The 15,255-nt window shown below is 42.5% G+C and overlaps 2 protein-coding genes across 2 annotated transcripts in view; one reads left to right on the plus strand and one right to left on the minus strand.

The window, feature by feature from the left end:
• The window catches only part of CCDC91 (coiled-coil domain containing 91), a 132,272-nt gene extending 124,727 nt beyond the window's left edge, over positions 1-7,545 (minus strand). The window contains exon 1 of the mRNA XM_060253613.1: positions 7,433-7,545. Within this exon, the coding sequence (XP_060109596.1) occupies positions 7,433-7,499 (67 nt within the window). The 5' untranslated portion in view covers positions 7,500-7,545. The remainder of the gene's footprint in view (positions 1-7,432) is intronic.
• Positions 7,546-7,580: 35 nt separating this feature from the next.
• Positions 7,581-12,916, plus strand: LOC132582142 (uncharacterized). The gene is made up of 2 exons (XM_060253614.1): positions 7,581-7,785; positions 10,627-12,916. Exon 2 carries the CDS (start codon positions 10,768-10,770, stop codon positions 12,187-12,189), a length of 1,422 nt encoding a protein of 473 aa, XP_060109597.1. The 5' UTR covers positions 7,581-7,785; positions 10,627-10,767; the 3' UTR covers positions 12,190-12,916.
• The last annotated feature ends 2,339 nt before the right edge of the window (positions 12,917-15,255 follow it).

Genomic DNA, 15,255 nt, shown 5'->3' on the forward strand with positions numbered 1-15,255 from the left:
TATTAACTTACTCCAAGATTTCTGCAAGAGAACCAGTTTTTGAGGTAGGTGCTCACATCCCAATACATGGTTCTCCACCCAACACATAATGCTTAGCATACATTCAGTAGCCACAACTCAGTCATAATCAAGGTCCTGACATAAATCCTTACAACATATATTAGCCAGATATACAAAACCTATACACTATGCTAATGTGATCCTCTCGGACTCTGGGCCATATGCTAGGGCAAACAACCAAACCACAGAAAACCCCATGCAAACTCGCACTGGGTACTGCAGCCACAAAGCTGCTACTAACGCTTCTCTTCTCCCATGAGAAGATTATACAACTTCTCTCAGGTTTGCTTGGGTGTAGAAGCTTGCAGCAGAGAACATCTGCGAGACAATCCCACAGCACAAAACATCTGCAACGCTGCAAGCATAAAAGCACTTTGATTTAGTCATTGCAGTTCCCTTATGGATTTAAAGTGTACGATCAGACAGTGACATCTGCCTTCCATTCACCAATTGATAGCACCCCATTCTGATCTGGTGATTAAGCACTGGTGAAAATCCAATCCTTATGGGTGCCAGCGCTTTCATCTTGCATTTCTGGATATCTGAACTCTGCTGTTGCAAAGTGAGACTGTTTGGGAAGTATGAACCTTCCCGCCCATTCTCTGCCCTTTTTTTAAAATCAGGTAGAGTCGCGTGCATAAGTGCATAATTGTCCCTGGATTGTCAATCACCATTTGTGTATTTATTATTTACAGTTTACAGACATCTCTGTCTGTCTCTCAGGGAACTTCTTAAGAAAACTTTTAAGGCAGTTTCAAAAACTTTCTCCCCACGCTGAACTACATATCCCAGCAGCCTCCTCCAGCAATCGCACTGGCTACCAGCTGCTGCCATCCTGCCAGGAGTTTGAAGCGCTGCTTCACATAAGCACACATATGCATGCGCAGAAGACAAATGATAGGGGGGCGGGGGCGGAAGCTGCCTGACCACACATTCTGTGGTTGCTGCACAGCAGTAATCTGATCAATCAATCACAGAATGAGTGCACACTGAAGCAGGTTACAGAAGGAGATCTAATCAAAACTCTCAGTTACAAAAAACCAGATCACACTAAATCTGTTGTCTGTCTGCAGCCCAAGTCTGCTTGGTCTGTAATTCCACAGAAAGAACCTTGTTTGCTCGGGTTGTAGTAAAAAGCATGAATCTTGTGGCACTTTAAAGACCAACACATTTCTAACACAAGCTTCCATGGACTACAGTCCACTCTGTTAAGATGCATATCTCACTACACAGACACACAATCTCCTATATCTTCTCCCCCCACAACAGACACCATGTGAGGTGGGTGGGGCTGAGAGGGCTCTCACATCAGCCGCCCTTTCAAGGACAACCTCTGCCAGAGCTATGGCTGACCCAAGGCCATCCCAACAGCTGCAAGTGGAGGAGTAGGGAATCAAGCCCGGTTTTCCCAGATAATTTTTTATTTATTTATTTATTTATTTAGGATTTATATCCCGCCCTTCCCACGAATGGCTCAGGGCGGCTGAGATAAGAGTTTGCACACTTAACCACTATGGCCTTGGGTCAGCCATAGCTCTGGCAGAGGTTGTCCTTGAAAGGGCAGCTGCTGTGAGAGCCCTCTCAGCCCCACCCACCTCACAGGTAGAGAAATAAGTACTTTTCTCCCTTTCTCACAATACGAGAACTCATGGGAACTCACGGGCATTCAATTAAGTTGCTGAGCAGTCGGGTTAGAGAGGATAAAAGGAAGTACTTCTTCACCCAAAGGGTGAATTCACTGCCACAGGAGGAGGTGGTGGCGGCTACAAGCATAGACAGCTTCAAGAGGGGAATGGATAAGTATATGGAGCAGAGGTCCATCAGTGGCTACTAGCCACAACTTATCGTTGGAACTCTCTGTCTGGGGCAGTGATGCTCTGTATTCTGGTGCTTGGGAGGGGCACAGTAGAAAGTCTTCTAGCCCCACTGGTGGACCTCTAGATGGCACTTGTTTGGGGGGGGGGGCGGTTTGGCCACTGTGTGACACAGAGTGTTGGACTGGATGGGCCACTGGCCTGATCCAACATGGCTTCCCTTATGTTCTTAATTGCCCAGCAATAATATTTATTATTTACTTACCTAATATATACCAGGGGTGGCCAACGGTAGCTCTCCAGATGTTTTTTGCCTACAACTCCCATCAGCCCCAGCCATTGGCCATGCTGGCTGGGGCTGATGGGAGTTGTAGGCAAAAAACATCTGGAGAGCTACAGTTGGCCAACCCTGATATATACCACATCTTTCTTCCCAATGGGAACCCAAAGCACCTAGGGTGGGTTAGGATGAGTGTATGTGAATGGCCCAATGTTACTCAGGGAGCTTCCAGGGCAGAATGAAGATTCAGACCAGGGTCTCCCAGCTACATCACACTAACTTTCTTAGGGTGGCTCCTGTTGAACAATAACAAGCAGGCAGGCCTGGGTGATTCACACAAGACGTCTTGCAACAAGACACCCAGTGGTTGCTGCCTAGCCCCAATAAGTCTTCCCTCAAAGCCCAAAAACAACCTTGGGAAGCACCCTACGCCCCTCCTGCTGCCTTTTACTGACAGAAGCCAAGAGTTGAAAGCTGGCAATACTGCTGTAGTTGCCTAGCAACCCACACAATAACCACTGATTCTTAAAACTACTGGCATTGTTACTATTGGGGGGGGGGATTTATTTATTTGCATTATTTATAATTGCTTTTCTCACGGGGACTCAAGGCAGATTATACAATGACGGTAGTGAGTCAATATAATCAACAAAATGGGACATTCAATAAGCAGTGCATTAGCATTTTAGAAATCTAGAACCACCAGAAAGAAATGAAGCACAGCATACCCATTCGCATGACACATTAAGTGGAACTGAGATTACATAAACAGGATCCTACTTACAAGAAGTCACACCAAACAGTATAGACCACAATCCATAATCATTTACTCAAGCAAGACGGTAAAACCATTTTGTACCTTTATTTATGTATTTATTTATCTATCATTTCAAGTTTTTCTGCAAAGCTGAGGCAGTTCTCAGGTTTACATAGAGAGCTCTTTTGTCTGCTCACCGTTCCAATCTCTGGATTTAAGTATCCACAGATTTGACGATATTGAGAATTAGATATAATAATAATGACCAATTCCTGCTATTGTCTCTGCACTTTATGTAGTTACAACTGCATATTGCCTACATCTCACCTTGTACTTCCTGCAGTTCATGCCCCTTTGACCTTGCTGTTTACAACTTTTTTCTTTATATTTTCTGTGTATGTATGTATACCTAGTGAGCATCAACTATGTGTATCTAACAAAATGAGCTCCAATCCACAAAAGCTTATGCTAGGCTAAAGACTTGTTCATGATTAAGTGCAACAAACTTCTGTTTATATTCCTGTTGGTGTAATCTAAAGAAACAGTTTTTAAACACGCAACAGAAACATGGGCAAAGCCAGAGGCTTTTCTTTTTGTCTGAAGTGTACATTGCTATAAGGTGTATATTTTTAAAACTTTCTTGCCACATCGGTTGAGGAATTGCAAGATCAGTGCATATTCACCACAGCAGAGGCTCCAATGTCACCTTTGAATCACTACAAAGCACATTGGTGGTACTGCACTCTGGAAAAAAATCAGTAACAATCATAAAATACTGAGTACAAAACTTTGAAAAGGTAGGCCTCTCTTGCACAGATAAAAAGCTCTGGTTAAGTTACCTGTATCGGTGAGAAAGTAACCACTGAAAGATTCCTTTGTGCTTCTCCTTGGTTACATCAATGACTTTGCCACTAGCTTAATGGAAATGCAATGCTAACTGCAAAGATGCCAGTGGAATCAAAATTAACCCCCCCCCCAATAGTTACATAAGCTAATCAGAAGCCTGACCAAGTGTGGGGCACTAAAATCTTGGGTCATATTAGCTATATATATATTAAAAAATCATGTCAAAAGGACAATTTTTGGCAACTATAAGGGCTGTTCATTAGACATTAAATCGCACATTACAATTTATCTGGCTTTATCATTCATTTTTATATAAACATTGCTTCATACAAGGCTTTGTTGTAGAAAAAGCCCAGCAGGAACTCATTTACATGTTAGGCCACACCCCCCACACAAAGTCAGACGGAACTAAGTTCCTGCTAAAAAAAAAAAAAAAGCCCTGGTCATCAGTATTTACACTGATTTTTAAAATGGGACCACAAAGGAATCCAAGCAACTAAAGCTAATTAGATAAAAAAAAATTATTTTGAAGAAATTTGGTGGGGAAAGTTATTAAAGCTAGAAGTATTAAGTACACGCACAGAAGAACAAGCCTTCCCAAGAATGAACCAGCAAGGCTTCTGTAAAAGGAAGTCCAATCATATGACACCTTCATTGAGTTCTTTTTTGATATCCTGAAGAAAAGTATGTTGAAACGTAAGTGCTAGCTTACTGTTTTATAAACTTAAGCTCAATAGGACTTACTTCTGAGTAAACATGCTTCACATTATACTACATTATTTCTTTAGATCTACTACAATATTACCCATATGTCCTCCCAAGAGCTTGACCATAACAAAAAGGGCATTTCTTCAAAGCATATCAAGACAGAGTTATGAACAGGCCTGAAGAAAAGCATGGAAACAGACAGCTGCAACTTCTTAGGCAATCACCAGATAAATAACATCTCGTTAAGTGTCTATTAAAGAGTCAGAACCAGGGCTTTTTTCCTTGAAAAAGAGATGCGGGAACTCTCAAGAGAGAAATGAAGGAGAAACACATAGGTGCCTTTCTTGAACATTTTTTGAGAATTTTGTTTCCACGAGACAATTCTGGAACTCCATTCCACCACATTCCCCCCAGGGAAAAAAAAGCCCTGGTCAGAAAACTTTTATTTCTTCAGGCAGTTGGCAACTAAACATCCACAGTGCCTGATGCAGCAAGTGAAAAGTGGATATTGATTACCTACTTACAATGCAATTAGGGGAGGGCAACAAATTTCCATGTTACAGAGTAGAACTTCAAGAACAGTTAGTTATTTCCTTCATTTGTACCCTCAGCTTTCTCACCAATGAGGAGCCAAAGCAGCTTACATTGTTCTCCTTTCTTCCGTTTTATCCTCACAACAACCCTGTGAAATAGGTTAGATTGAGAATTGTAACTGGCTCCATGTCACCCAGTAAACTTCTATGGCAGTGTGGGAATTTGAACCTGGGTTCCCCATTTCATAGCCTGACACTCTAACCTCCTACATCACCTTGTCCCTTTGAGATGCAAGCCTCCTGATTCTGAAAATCAAGCACTGCAGAAATGTAAACTATCACAGTCAATAGTGCAGCTGAGCTAGGCCTGGGAAGGTTCAGGCATGTTGAACTGAACAGGATTACTGGAAAGACTATTTTCAAATTGTACTGATTCTAGCCTTCAGGACTTACACTGGCACATAAAACTGACCATTGTCAGTTTATCGCTAACACTTTTTATATATTTGATAATACCGTATATATACTTGATGCTACACACGGCCTACAAGCATCTGCAGAGTGTTATTTTCCCTAAAATTATAATGACACAAAGGCAGTTCAGGTGGTAGGAGCATTCATGGCAGACGGCATGGATCCTACACACTTCTGGACACAGACCCTTCTTCCAAGCAGGGTTCATGGCTTTCTTGTTAGCCATAAGCATCTGGTTTAAAAAGAAAACACCTTTTCCCCTGCCATAAAAGTTCCCTCCATATTATCTCAGGTCCTGTCCAGCCAGTTTCCAACAAACACACAAATAAGTTTCGTTCATTTTCCTTCCTTCTTCCTTTTACCATCAGCAATCCTGTTCACACTCACACCAATCTTAATTTCTGTCTCAACTAAAGCCTGCAGTGTGTGATGCATTAAGACAGGAAATTGCCCCCCCCCACAAGATCCCTCTTCCTTGCTACTTAGAAACTACAGCAGCTTAATCCCTCATACAACTAGTAGGAGATGAGGAGTGTTCAAGTAGATGGAACAGCTGCTTTCTGTCTAACTGGAACACAGAACACCACAATCATTTGCTTGTGTTTAAAAAAAAAAGCCTTTCTCTTTTTTCCCTGACTCCCTCATCATTCTTTAATAGACCCTATAGGCCCCTCCCCAATGGAGGGCCCAGGGCAACTGTTCCTTCTGTGCACTGAATAAGCGGACCTGATTTTTTGGGGAGGAGGACAATTCACATGTACACCCATGGTATTTGAGCTGGCAATGACTAATCAGGGAAAGGGTCAATGAAAAAGACTCAAGTGTGCAACAGCCAGAAGAAGGGCTTGCACATTCCACAAGAGTGATTATGAAATGGAATTGAAAAGGAGGCTGCCAGTATAACAACTTCCTATAAATCTATAACACAGTCATATGTGGAATAGCGTGTCCAGTTCTGGTTACCTCATACCACTTAAGACCCTGAAGCTGAAGAGGATCATGAACCTGACAACCAGAACAATCAGAGGTGGAGCACCTTTCCTATGGGGAAAGTCTAAAGCACTTCAGTTGGGGGGAAAAGACAACCAGAGGCAGGCAGAGGGGAGAATAAAAGGTGTTTAAAAAAAAGACGAAGTACATTAAGTGTGTGTGTGTGTGGGGGTGAACATATGAAGCTGCCTTATACTGAATCAGACCTTTGGTCCATCAAAGTCAGTATTGTCTTCTCAGACTGGCAGCGGCTCTCCAGGGTCTCAAGCTGAGGTTTTTCACACCTATTTGCCTGGACCCTTTTTTGGAGATGCCAGGGATTGAACCTGGAACCTGGCCAAGCAGATGCTCTACCACTGAGCCACCATCCCTCCCAGAGGTGGGTGGGACAGAGATCTCGTGAGAATAAAATAAAGAAAGAAGCAAAGCCGTTTTGCTTGCCCAATGGGGAGAGAATGGATGTATAAATGAAGCTTACAAAGGAAGGGGTGTTTTGTTGTTTTGCTGTTTTAGGCTGTCGTACCAAAGTAAAACAAAACCCCCCCAAAAAACCCAAAAAACCCCAGCAGCGAGAAATAAACATTGATAGTCTTTAAGACAGATTTGTGTTTTATGAACAAAGTGATCCAAACGGACGTTCAGGTGCTTCTGGGACCGGAGATCCAGGGGTGACAAACTCCAGACGAAAGAAAACAACGACACTTGCTTGGGCTCTGCCTGGCCCTACATCACAGGGTTGTTGTGAAGATAAATAGACGGAAGGGCGTCCTTGGGGCGGGGGGAACCCAGCTCTGGGGTCCTCCAGGATGCCCTCGCGAGGTTTTCAAGAAGCCTCCCCCCCGTCCTCGACCCGTCGGCGCCTCCCCCTATCCTGAAGCGCGGCCCCTGCGAGCAACCCCATTTCTCCCTCAAGGGAGGGGGAGGACAACCCTCGCCCACCTTCCCCCGCCGCCCCTCCCCCACCCATTACCTGCTGCCGCAGCTTCAATCCAGCGGCGCAGCTCAGCCCCACCCCCTTTTCTGCGCCTCGTGCGCATGTGCGAAGCGATGCCCCGCCCCCATTCTCGAGCGGGGGGCAACAAAAAGCGCTAAAAGGGCCTCGACCGGAAACTGGCGGCGTGGTGGGTGAGTCACATGAGAGAGGTGGAGGTGAGCTTCCGGTCCGAGTCCCATTTGCTGGAGAAGGTTCAGTGTTTGCTCAGCTGCCGGATCTTCCCCTCCTCCTCGTCGGTGAACTCTGATGCTGCTGGCGCTGTCGGGGTGCCTGAGGCTCTCTGGCGCTGGGGTCGAGGCCTTTGAGGGCCTTCTGGCTGGCAGGAAAAGGTAAAACGTAGAGATTTAAAAATATCCCAGTTATGCTCTTTGTCCCTTTCTCTGAAAATGTTCTGGGGTCTTCTTGAGGCCCCTGAAAGACTAGTAGGATTTTGTTCCTGCCGAAGTCTGTGTGGGCTACTCAAGGTTGCCAGCTCTGGGTTGGGAAATACGTGGAGACTTGGAGAGGGAAGGGGCTTTTATAATGCCATAAAATCCACCCACCAAAGTAGTCGTTTTCTCCCGGGAAGCTGATCTTGTTCATGTAGTGCTTAATGGTAATATTTGGAAATAACCAGGTGCTACTTGGAGGTTTGCTGCAATCCACTTCCTTAGATACAGTAGTATCTAGGCATTGTGGTTGCCACCTGCAGCTTGTGAAATTCCTAGGGATTTGTGGATGATGCCTAATTGTAGATGCATCTCTGTTCCACTTTTGGTTTCTCTTTAAAGAGGAGCCTGGAGGGTGGCAACTCCTAGGCAGGCTTGTAGAGACATATATGCCAAATAGAGTGTCACACTGGGCAGCTCAGGTTCCAGTCGACACTCTGCTGAGAGGATTACTGCAGAAATTTTGGCCATGTTTGCTTTGCCTACCTCACAAAGCTGTCAGTGAAACTTACTGTGGGACAGTTGTCCTTCCAGCTTTGCTTATGTCATGGGAGCTCTGAGGATAAAATCAAAGAGGAAAGAATAATGTACATTGCCTTGAAGCCCTTGGAGGAAGGGTGGGTTACAAATAAATAAATAGGGTGAAAGGGCCATGTAATGTGGCAAGTACATGGTGAGATGCAATTATGTGTGTGATTCAGGTGTGATCAAGAAAAGTACAAGGACTTGTTCATAGCAGCAGCAATTAGCAATGTTCCTAGTTTTGCTGGTTTTGGAGTTCCAGGTTTTACTAAGTGCATGTGCCACAGAAGATTCCAGGAAGACTTTGGCTGAGATAACATTTTGTTAGTCCTTAAAGTGCCACAAAAACACACCTGAAGCTGCTGTATACTGAGCCAAACCGTTAGTCTATCAAGGTCAGTATTGTCTGTGGTAGGTTCATACAGAGCAGTTTCCTTTATTGGCATTATAAAAAGTAATAGCATAGATAAGAGTAAGATAAAAGGAAATGCAGAAATGAAGCATTCATATGTCTCTGGTAGGTTGTAACTCTCCAGTCAGGTTCTTAAGTGGGAAGTCCTTCACACCACTTATTGCCTGATCCTTTTGACTGGAGATGAACCTCAGCATTCTGCTTTCAAAGCATGTGCTCTACCTTTGAGCCATTAGACCTTTTTTGTTCTTGATGCAGCACACCAAAAACATGTTCTCCTCTCAAACTATCATGACAGAAGATCCTTCCTACTGATATTGCTACACTTGATGTTTACTGGCCCTGCTCTTGTTCTGCTTAGGAGTCAAGTTGCACCTTTGTTGGTATTAAAGGTGCACTTGACTTCTACTTTGTTCTACTGCTTCAGACCAATATGGCTGCCTACTTCAATCTATCTTGTCCTGCTTAGTAAATACTTGTATGCAGAAAAATAGCAAATATTCTGGAATGCAGATAAAGACTGGAGAGAAACTTGCTTAATTTTTGTATGTCAGACCTGATTTACCCATGTAAGAGCAGGAGTTAGGAGATTACCCATGTAAGAGCAGGTGTTAGGAGACTAAACTACACCAAGTCACACAGTTGATGGAATATGTTAAAAATCTGATGTAGACAGAAGAAAAGTAGAGCAAATAGTAGGGGGAGCCTTTCTTCTGCTGTTCTTCTTTATTTCCATCCAGGTTTTTTAATGTGTCCATGACCTACAGACTACAGTGATTATTCTGTGATGTACTGAAACAATTGGCAAGAATGCCTTTTGGAATATATAGATAAAATGAGACTCACAAATGCCAGGAGACTTGGCTGGGTTCCGCTGAAACAAATTTTAAATAACGAAGGTGCACATAAAATAAGGAACAGATTAGAAGAAATAAGGAGATGAACCAAACACTATAAGTAGGGGGTGGAATGGCATTCCTTGGAAGTAGAGTGATTGTTCTAATTGTAGAGGTGTGTCTGTTCTACTTTGGGTTTCTGTTTGAAGAGAAGCCTCTGCTTATATAGAGATCCTAGCAGAAAAAGAAAGTGAAGGTAAAACTGATAGAAAATTCTGAAATCTGGCTGGAAGTTGTTTTGTCAAGTTTCTGTGGTGTGTTGAAGTAGCAAGATTTCCATCCAAAACCCTAATAAAAATGATAGTCATGTGCATTCAGACCACAAGCCATACATAACTGATTAGAGGATTTTAAATAGATTAATTGCTACTGATTTTGAGAAAAGAAAGCCTTGGTGAAAAAAAGTATGCTACCAAAGCTGACTTATGCAACCCCGGTGGTGTTTTCAAGATAAGCAACATTCAGAGAGGTGATTGGCTGTTGCCTGCCTCTGCATCACATCCCTCAACTTCTTTGGTGGTCTCCCATCCAAATACTAACCAGTTCTGGCCCTACTTAGCATCTCAGATACGATGAGAGTGGTCTAGCCTGAGTGATCCGGGTTAGGACACTGACCTTGGTAGGCCAATTATGTTACTCAGTATAAAGCAGTTTCCTGTGTTCACATAATTTCAACTTTGTTCAATATGAATGAGTATCAAAAGGATTGAACTTAAATAATGGATGCAAAAACCCACCACAGTACAGGAGAAGCTCAGCTGTCAGCAAAGAGATTCTGGGCAGTAGTATGTTTATACCTGCTACTTCTATTTTGTTATTTTTTCACATCTTATTGCTTTTTTTAAAGTTTCCTTGAGTCTGAGAAGATATAGTAGAATATAAATATTTTAAATTATATTGTCTGTTATCTAGGTGGTGGAAGCTTGTTATGAAAACCTGGAATCCTCCAGCAAGACTTTTGAAGGTACTGTGAGATGGGTTTTTTTTGAATGAGTGGAAAGTTCACTTTTGTTGCAGAAGGAGCCAGTTATACTACAAAAACATTTGCAAATCATGAGATCTTCCGTTGGTGCTAGTCAAGTGACCCCTACATGGACACAGAATCCATTGTACAGGCATAAAGAAAGAAAAATAATCAGCAAGGATGAATTTGATGGCATTTTGGATCTCTGTGACCATCCTGATTCATTCATAACACAGTTTACGCTAGTGCCTGAGGTCATAGTCTTCTTTGGACATCCAGAACTCATGGAAGAGGCATGTGCTCTTCTTTCCCTGTCAAGTGAAGATGTTAGCTTGCCCCAGCTCATCTCTTATGACGCTGCCTTTAAACTGGGTGATTTCTATTTGTCCCCCATCGTCATGAGAAACATCAAATTGAAAGGCGACCCAGTATTCCCTATTGCTTTTTTCCTCCATAGGGAAAAAATTACATCATACCATCAAGATTTCCTAAGTGAAATAGTTACAAAATTGGGGCCAGAGCATATGACAAATATACCATTTTTGACTAATAGAGAAAGAGGTATTAGACAGCTCTTGGAAAGGAAATTTCCACATATCCCAAATGTGTATCACTGGAATTGTGTTTTGAACAATGTCAGCACCTGGATTAAAAAGCATAGGAGAACCAATGACCCTAAAGTTTTAAAAGACCACATTACGTTGCTTTTGCATTCATCATCTAAGGAAGAATATCAACACAATTATGAACAATGTAGTCTCCTGTGGAGCCAGACCTTCAAGCAGTACTTTGATAAAGAACTGAAGGACATCATACCAAACCATGCAGCCAGATGTTTTATTCAGAGGTTTTCAGCCTTCAAAAATGATATTTCAGCAGCCAATAACTTTTGCGAGAGCATGAATAGGATCATAAAGAACAAATCCGATTGGAAGGAAATGCCTGTAGATTGCCTTATACTTTCGATGTACCATATGCAAAAGTTTTTTCTATATGAATTCCAACGAGCATATTGTGGGCTTGGAAATTATGCACTGAAGGAACAGTTTTCATACCTGCAGAAAACAGGAGAGTCACAGTTCCCATCTTACTATACTCTGGAAACAATTGTGGACAGTATAAAATTGGGCAAGCCCCGTCAAGAAAACATGTGGGGGGAAACAGAAGATTACAAAGAAAATCAGACTTTTCAGGCTGAATTTTGCACTCTTCAAGAAGACATGTGGGGGAAACCAGAAGATTACGATGAAAATCAGACTTCTCTGGCTGAGTTTTGCATAGACTCTGGGGGAGTTACCCTGTGCCCACAGACTGCTACCTTTACAGTGCGAGATGTTACTGGCTGCAACACGCATTCAGTGGTACTTTTTCCTGAGCCTCCCATTTGTTCCTGTGCTAGTAGTGAGCTCTGTTACCATATCATAGCAACTCTGATGGCAATTGGGTATGTGGAAAGAGTGAAAGGCAGACATAAAAGAGCCGGAAGAAAAAAGCGCAAGCAGAATCTGTAATCATAACAGCACCTGACTCATTTTGGAGTGTATTGTAGGATAAAAATGTTCTGGACAACCCAGGGAATGCTGAAGTTACACTGTGCTAGTTCAGAACTGCAGAGAACCAACACTTCAGGCTTTCTGTCAGATGAACCGTTTCTAACAGTCTACCCCCAGCACAAGAGACAGATAAGAGATGATTCCTGGAACAGAGCAGCAACAAAAATGAACAGATGTTAAAGTGTACACCTTTACAATGTCAGAGTATCACTGAAGTTTGGAGCATAGTGTTGGGATCAAAATTAGTCTGCCCATTGTATATATCACAGGGTGACTCTTGGTAACAGTTTATACATGTACACTGATAGATACAGCTATATACCCTTTCCTGGAGAGCTGTTTGGCTAGCAGTATGGATACTTTACTGGTTCTGTTCAAAACTGAAGTCACCATTTCTGGGGCCCTCCTCCTACTTACAAGGGTGGTGTTTAATGCATTCCAGTATTTTTTTTTCTTAGTTTCTTGTTTTTATTTGTACCTTTGTATTTCATCTTTGTTTCAACATGAAAGAAAATATTTCAGGCTATCATCATAAAGGGTTTTTTTTAATCATCCTGTATGGAATGCCAAGGAGGTGGCGTAAATTGTAGTACATAGGACTTTTGTTTAGGCTGGGTGTTCACATTTACAAGGTGAAAGGAAATAATGTGTAATACATTGTTAAAATAAAAGTATTTTTTGCTGAGTCACTTCATTTTATTGCTATAGGCTAAGGTTGCTACCAAACACAGATTTATTGCTATAAATTGCTATAAGAGATCACTGCTTTGAGGCACTTTTATTCCAGCCAGATGATCATCCAGGATAACTGCTGTCCTGCTTCCCTGTTTACAATCATATTTACATATCTGATTCACAAACGTGTGCTGAAAGAGCAATAAAATCTTCACCTTCATGCTTTATGACTGAAACTACATGGGGGTTTATTAAGAGTTATGCTATTTAATTAACCGATGTTTGTCATTATGAGGGTATTATCTGGGATGCATGTTTGAATTAATAAACAAAAGGCATAACAAAAAATAGGTTGGCCCTGGCTACTACCATAGAGCGGCCCTGTGGCGCAGAGTGGTAAAGCAGCAGTACTGTGGTCTGAACTCTCTGCTCATGAACTGAGTTCGATTCCGGCAGAGGCTGGATTCAGGTAGCCAGCCCAAGGTTGACTCAGCCTTCCATCCTTCCGAGGTCGGTAAAATGAGTACCCAGCTTGCTGGGGGGAAAGTGTAAAAGACTGTGGATGGCAATGGCAAACCACCCTGTAAAAAAGTCTGCCGTGAAAACGTTGTGAAAGCAATGTCACCCCAGAGTCAGAAACGACTGGTGCTTGCACAGGGGACCTTTCCTTTCTTTTTCCAGTTACTACCATGTTCTGGTACTATGTGTCCTTTAGAAATCTTAGGCAGTAAATCTCTTAAAGGTAACATTGCAGGATATAGTTTAATACTAAGGACTTCTGTAAATGTACTTAAATGTGGAATGGTGTCAGTATTGGAATCTGAGGCAGCCATAAGTAAACACTATGACCGTGGTGTCTGGATAATTGGTGAGGGTCTCTGTCAGATATATATTCCATTTGGGAATGGGGACTATAACACCAAGTTGTGTGTTTGTTTGGCAGCTGATCTACAAAGGGAACTAGAGGTGGAAAACAAAGAGAACCAAGTCCAGACTTGGGAAAAGGTAGAAATAAAGCTCCTGCGTGCTCTGACTAAAAAGGGAGCAGGAGCAAGGATTATAATTCGTAACTTGCACAGTATGAATTAAAAACTGATATGTGGAAGATACATTCCCACCTATAACTTTTTCAGTTATTTAAGGTTGAAATTTTTGGTCACAATCTCATTTTTAAACTCCCAAGTTACACATAAATAGGCAACTTGGTACCATATCAAGTCCTCCAAGGCTACTTTTATCAGATATCTCCAAGGCTGTCACAATCTCCATTCACTAAGACATAAATCTCTTCAAAAAGTACACAACAAAGTCTTCTGTGTGTCACCTTATACAATATTATAACTAACAGGAGTATTGGCAACAACCCCATGGTGGTACTGCTGATCTTTCTCTTACCTCAGCCTCCCCTATGTCTGATTTTTAAAAAGAAGCTGGTGAAGGAAAGCATCTGTTCTGCCTAGTAGACAGGCTTGTGTGGGGAACAGGGAATAATCTTGGGCATTGCCTGCTTTCCACTTAACAAAGGATACAAGCAAAGGCACTGGCTATGGAACACTCTCACCATTTTCAGAACATACAGTCAAAGCTAACACCCAGTAGTTTGAACAACTCCTGTAAAGACTTCTCTGATTGTACAGAAGTGGCCATCCTGAGCCAGCAATACGATTGGGGGAAATACTATATACAAAAAATGCAATCAGGAATGGCATTGTGTGAACACATGTTTTAAGGTGAATAGTGTGTTTGTCAGACCTGAAGAACTCTCCGCCTTCTTTGTCCCTACTCTACCCATCCCAACAAAATGGCAAGTTGGCTAGTCTTGTCCTTCCAATCATTCTCCCCTCATTCTTTAAATGTATTAACACTGCCTGTTGCTTATTAGCTTATTGGATTGCACTGTCCATTTCCTTTCCACATTGTGCAGTTGAACGGTGTGGTTTTGTTCACCAACAGCAATGGGAGCGGTTGTGAACTCTTAGGAGCCTTCCACCTAATAGCCAGGAAGTGGCTTCTTTGAGCTTTCCTCCCATCAAGAGCCCTAACCATGCAGACAAGCTGAGGTGAGTAAGAAGAAGAGGGAATAAGGATCTCTGTGCCAAGCCATAACAAGAGATATGGCTGAAGGAGTGGGCATCACTATAGGCATTTGCAAAAGCACAGCTGGAACTATTGGCAATAACCTCATGGTGGAACAGCTGAATGTGTGCACTTTCAGTGCTGCAGTTTCAAACCTTGTTTATTGTCTGTGTTCCTAGAGCCTGAGGAGAAGGCTATTGCCTTTGTACCTGCTACTCCAACACCCCCACCACCACCCTGCTGTAACTTATAAATATATGTAAAGTTATTCTC

Source organism: Heteronotia binoei, chromosome 14 (genome assembly GCF_032191835.1).
Source record: "Heteronotia binoei isolate CCM8104 ecotype False Entrance Well chromosome 14, APGP_CSIRO_Hbin_v1, whole genome shotgun sequence".
NCBI lineage: Eukaryota > Metazoa > Chordata > Lepidosauria > Squamata > Gekkonidae > Heteronotia > Heteronotia binoei.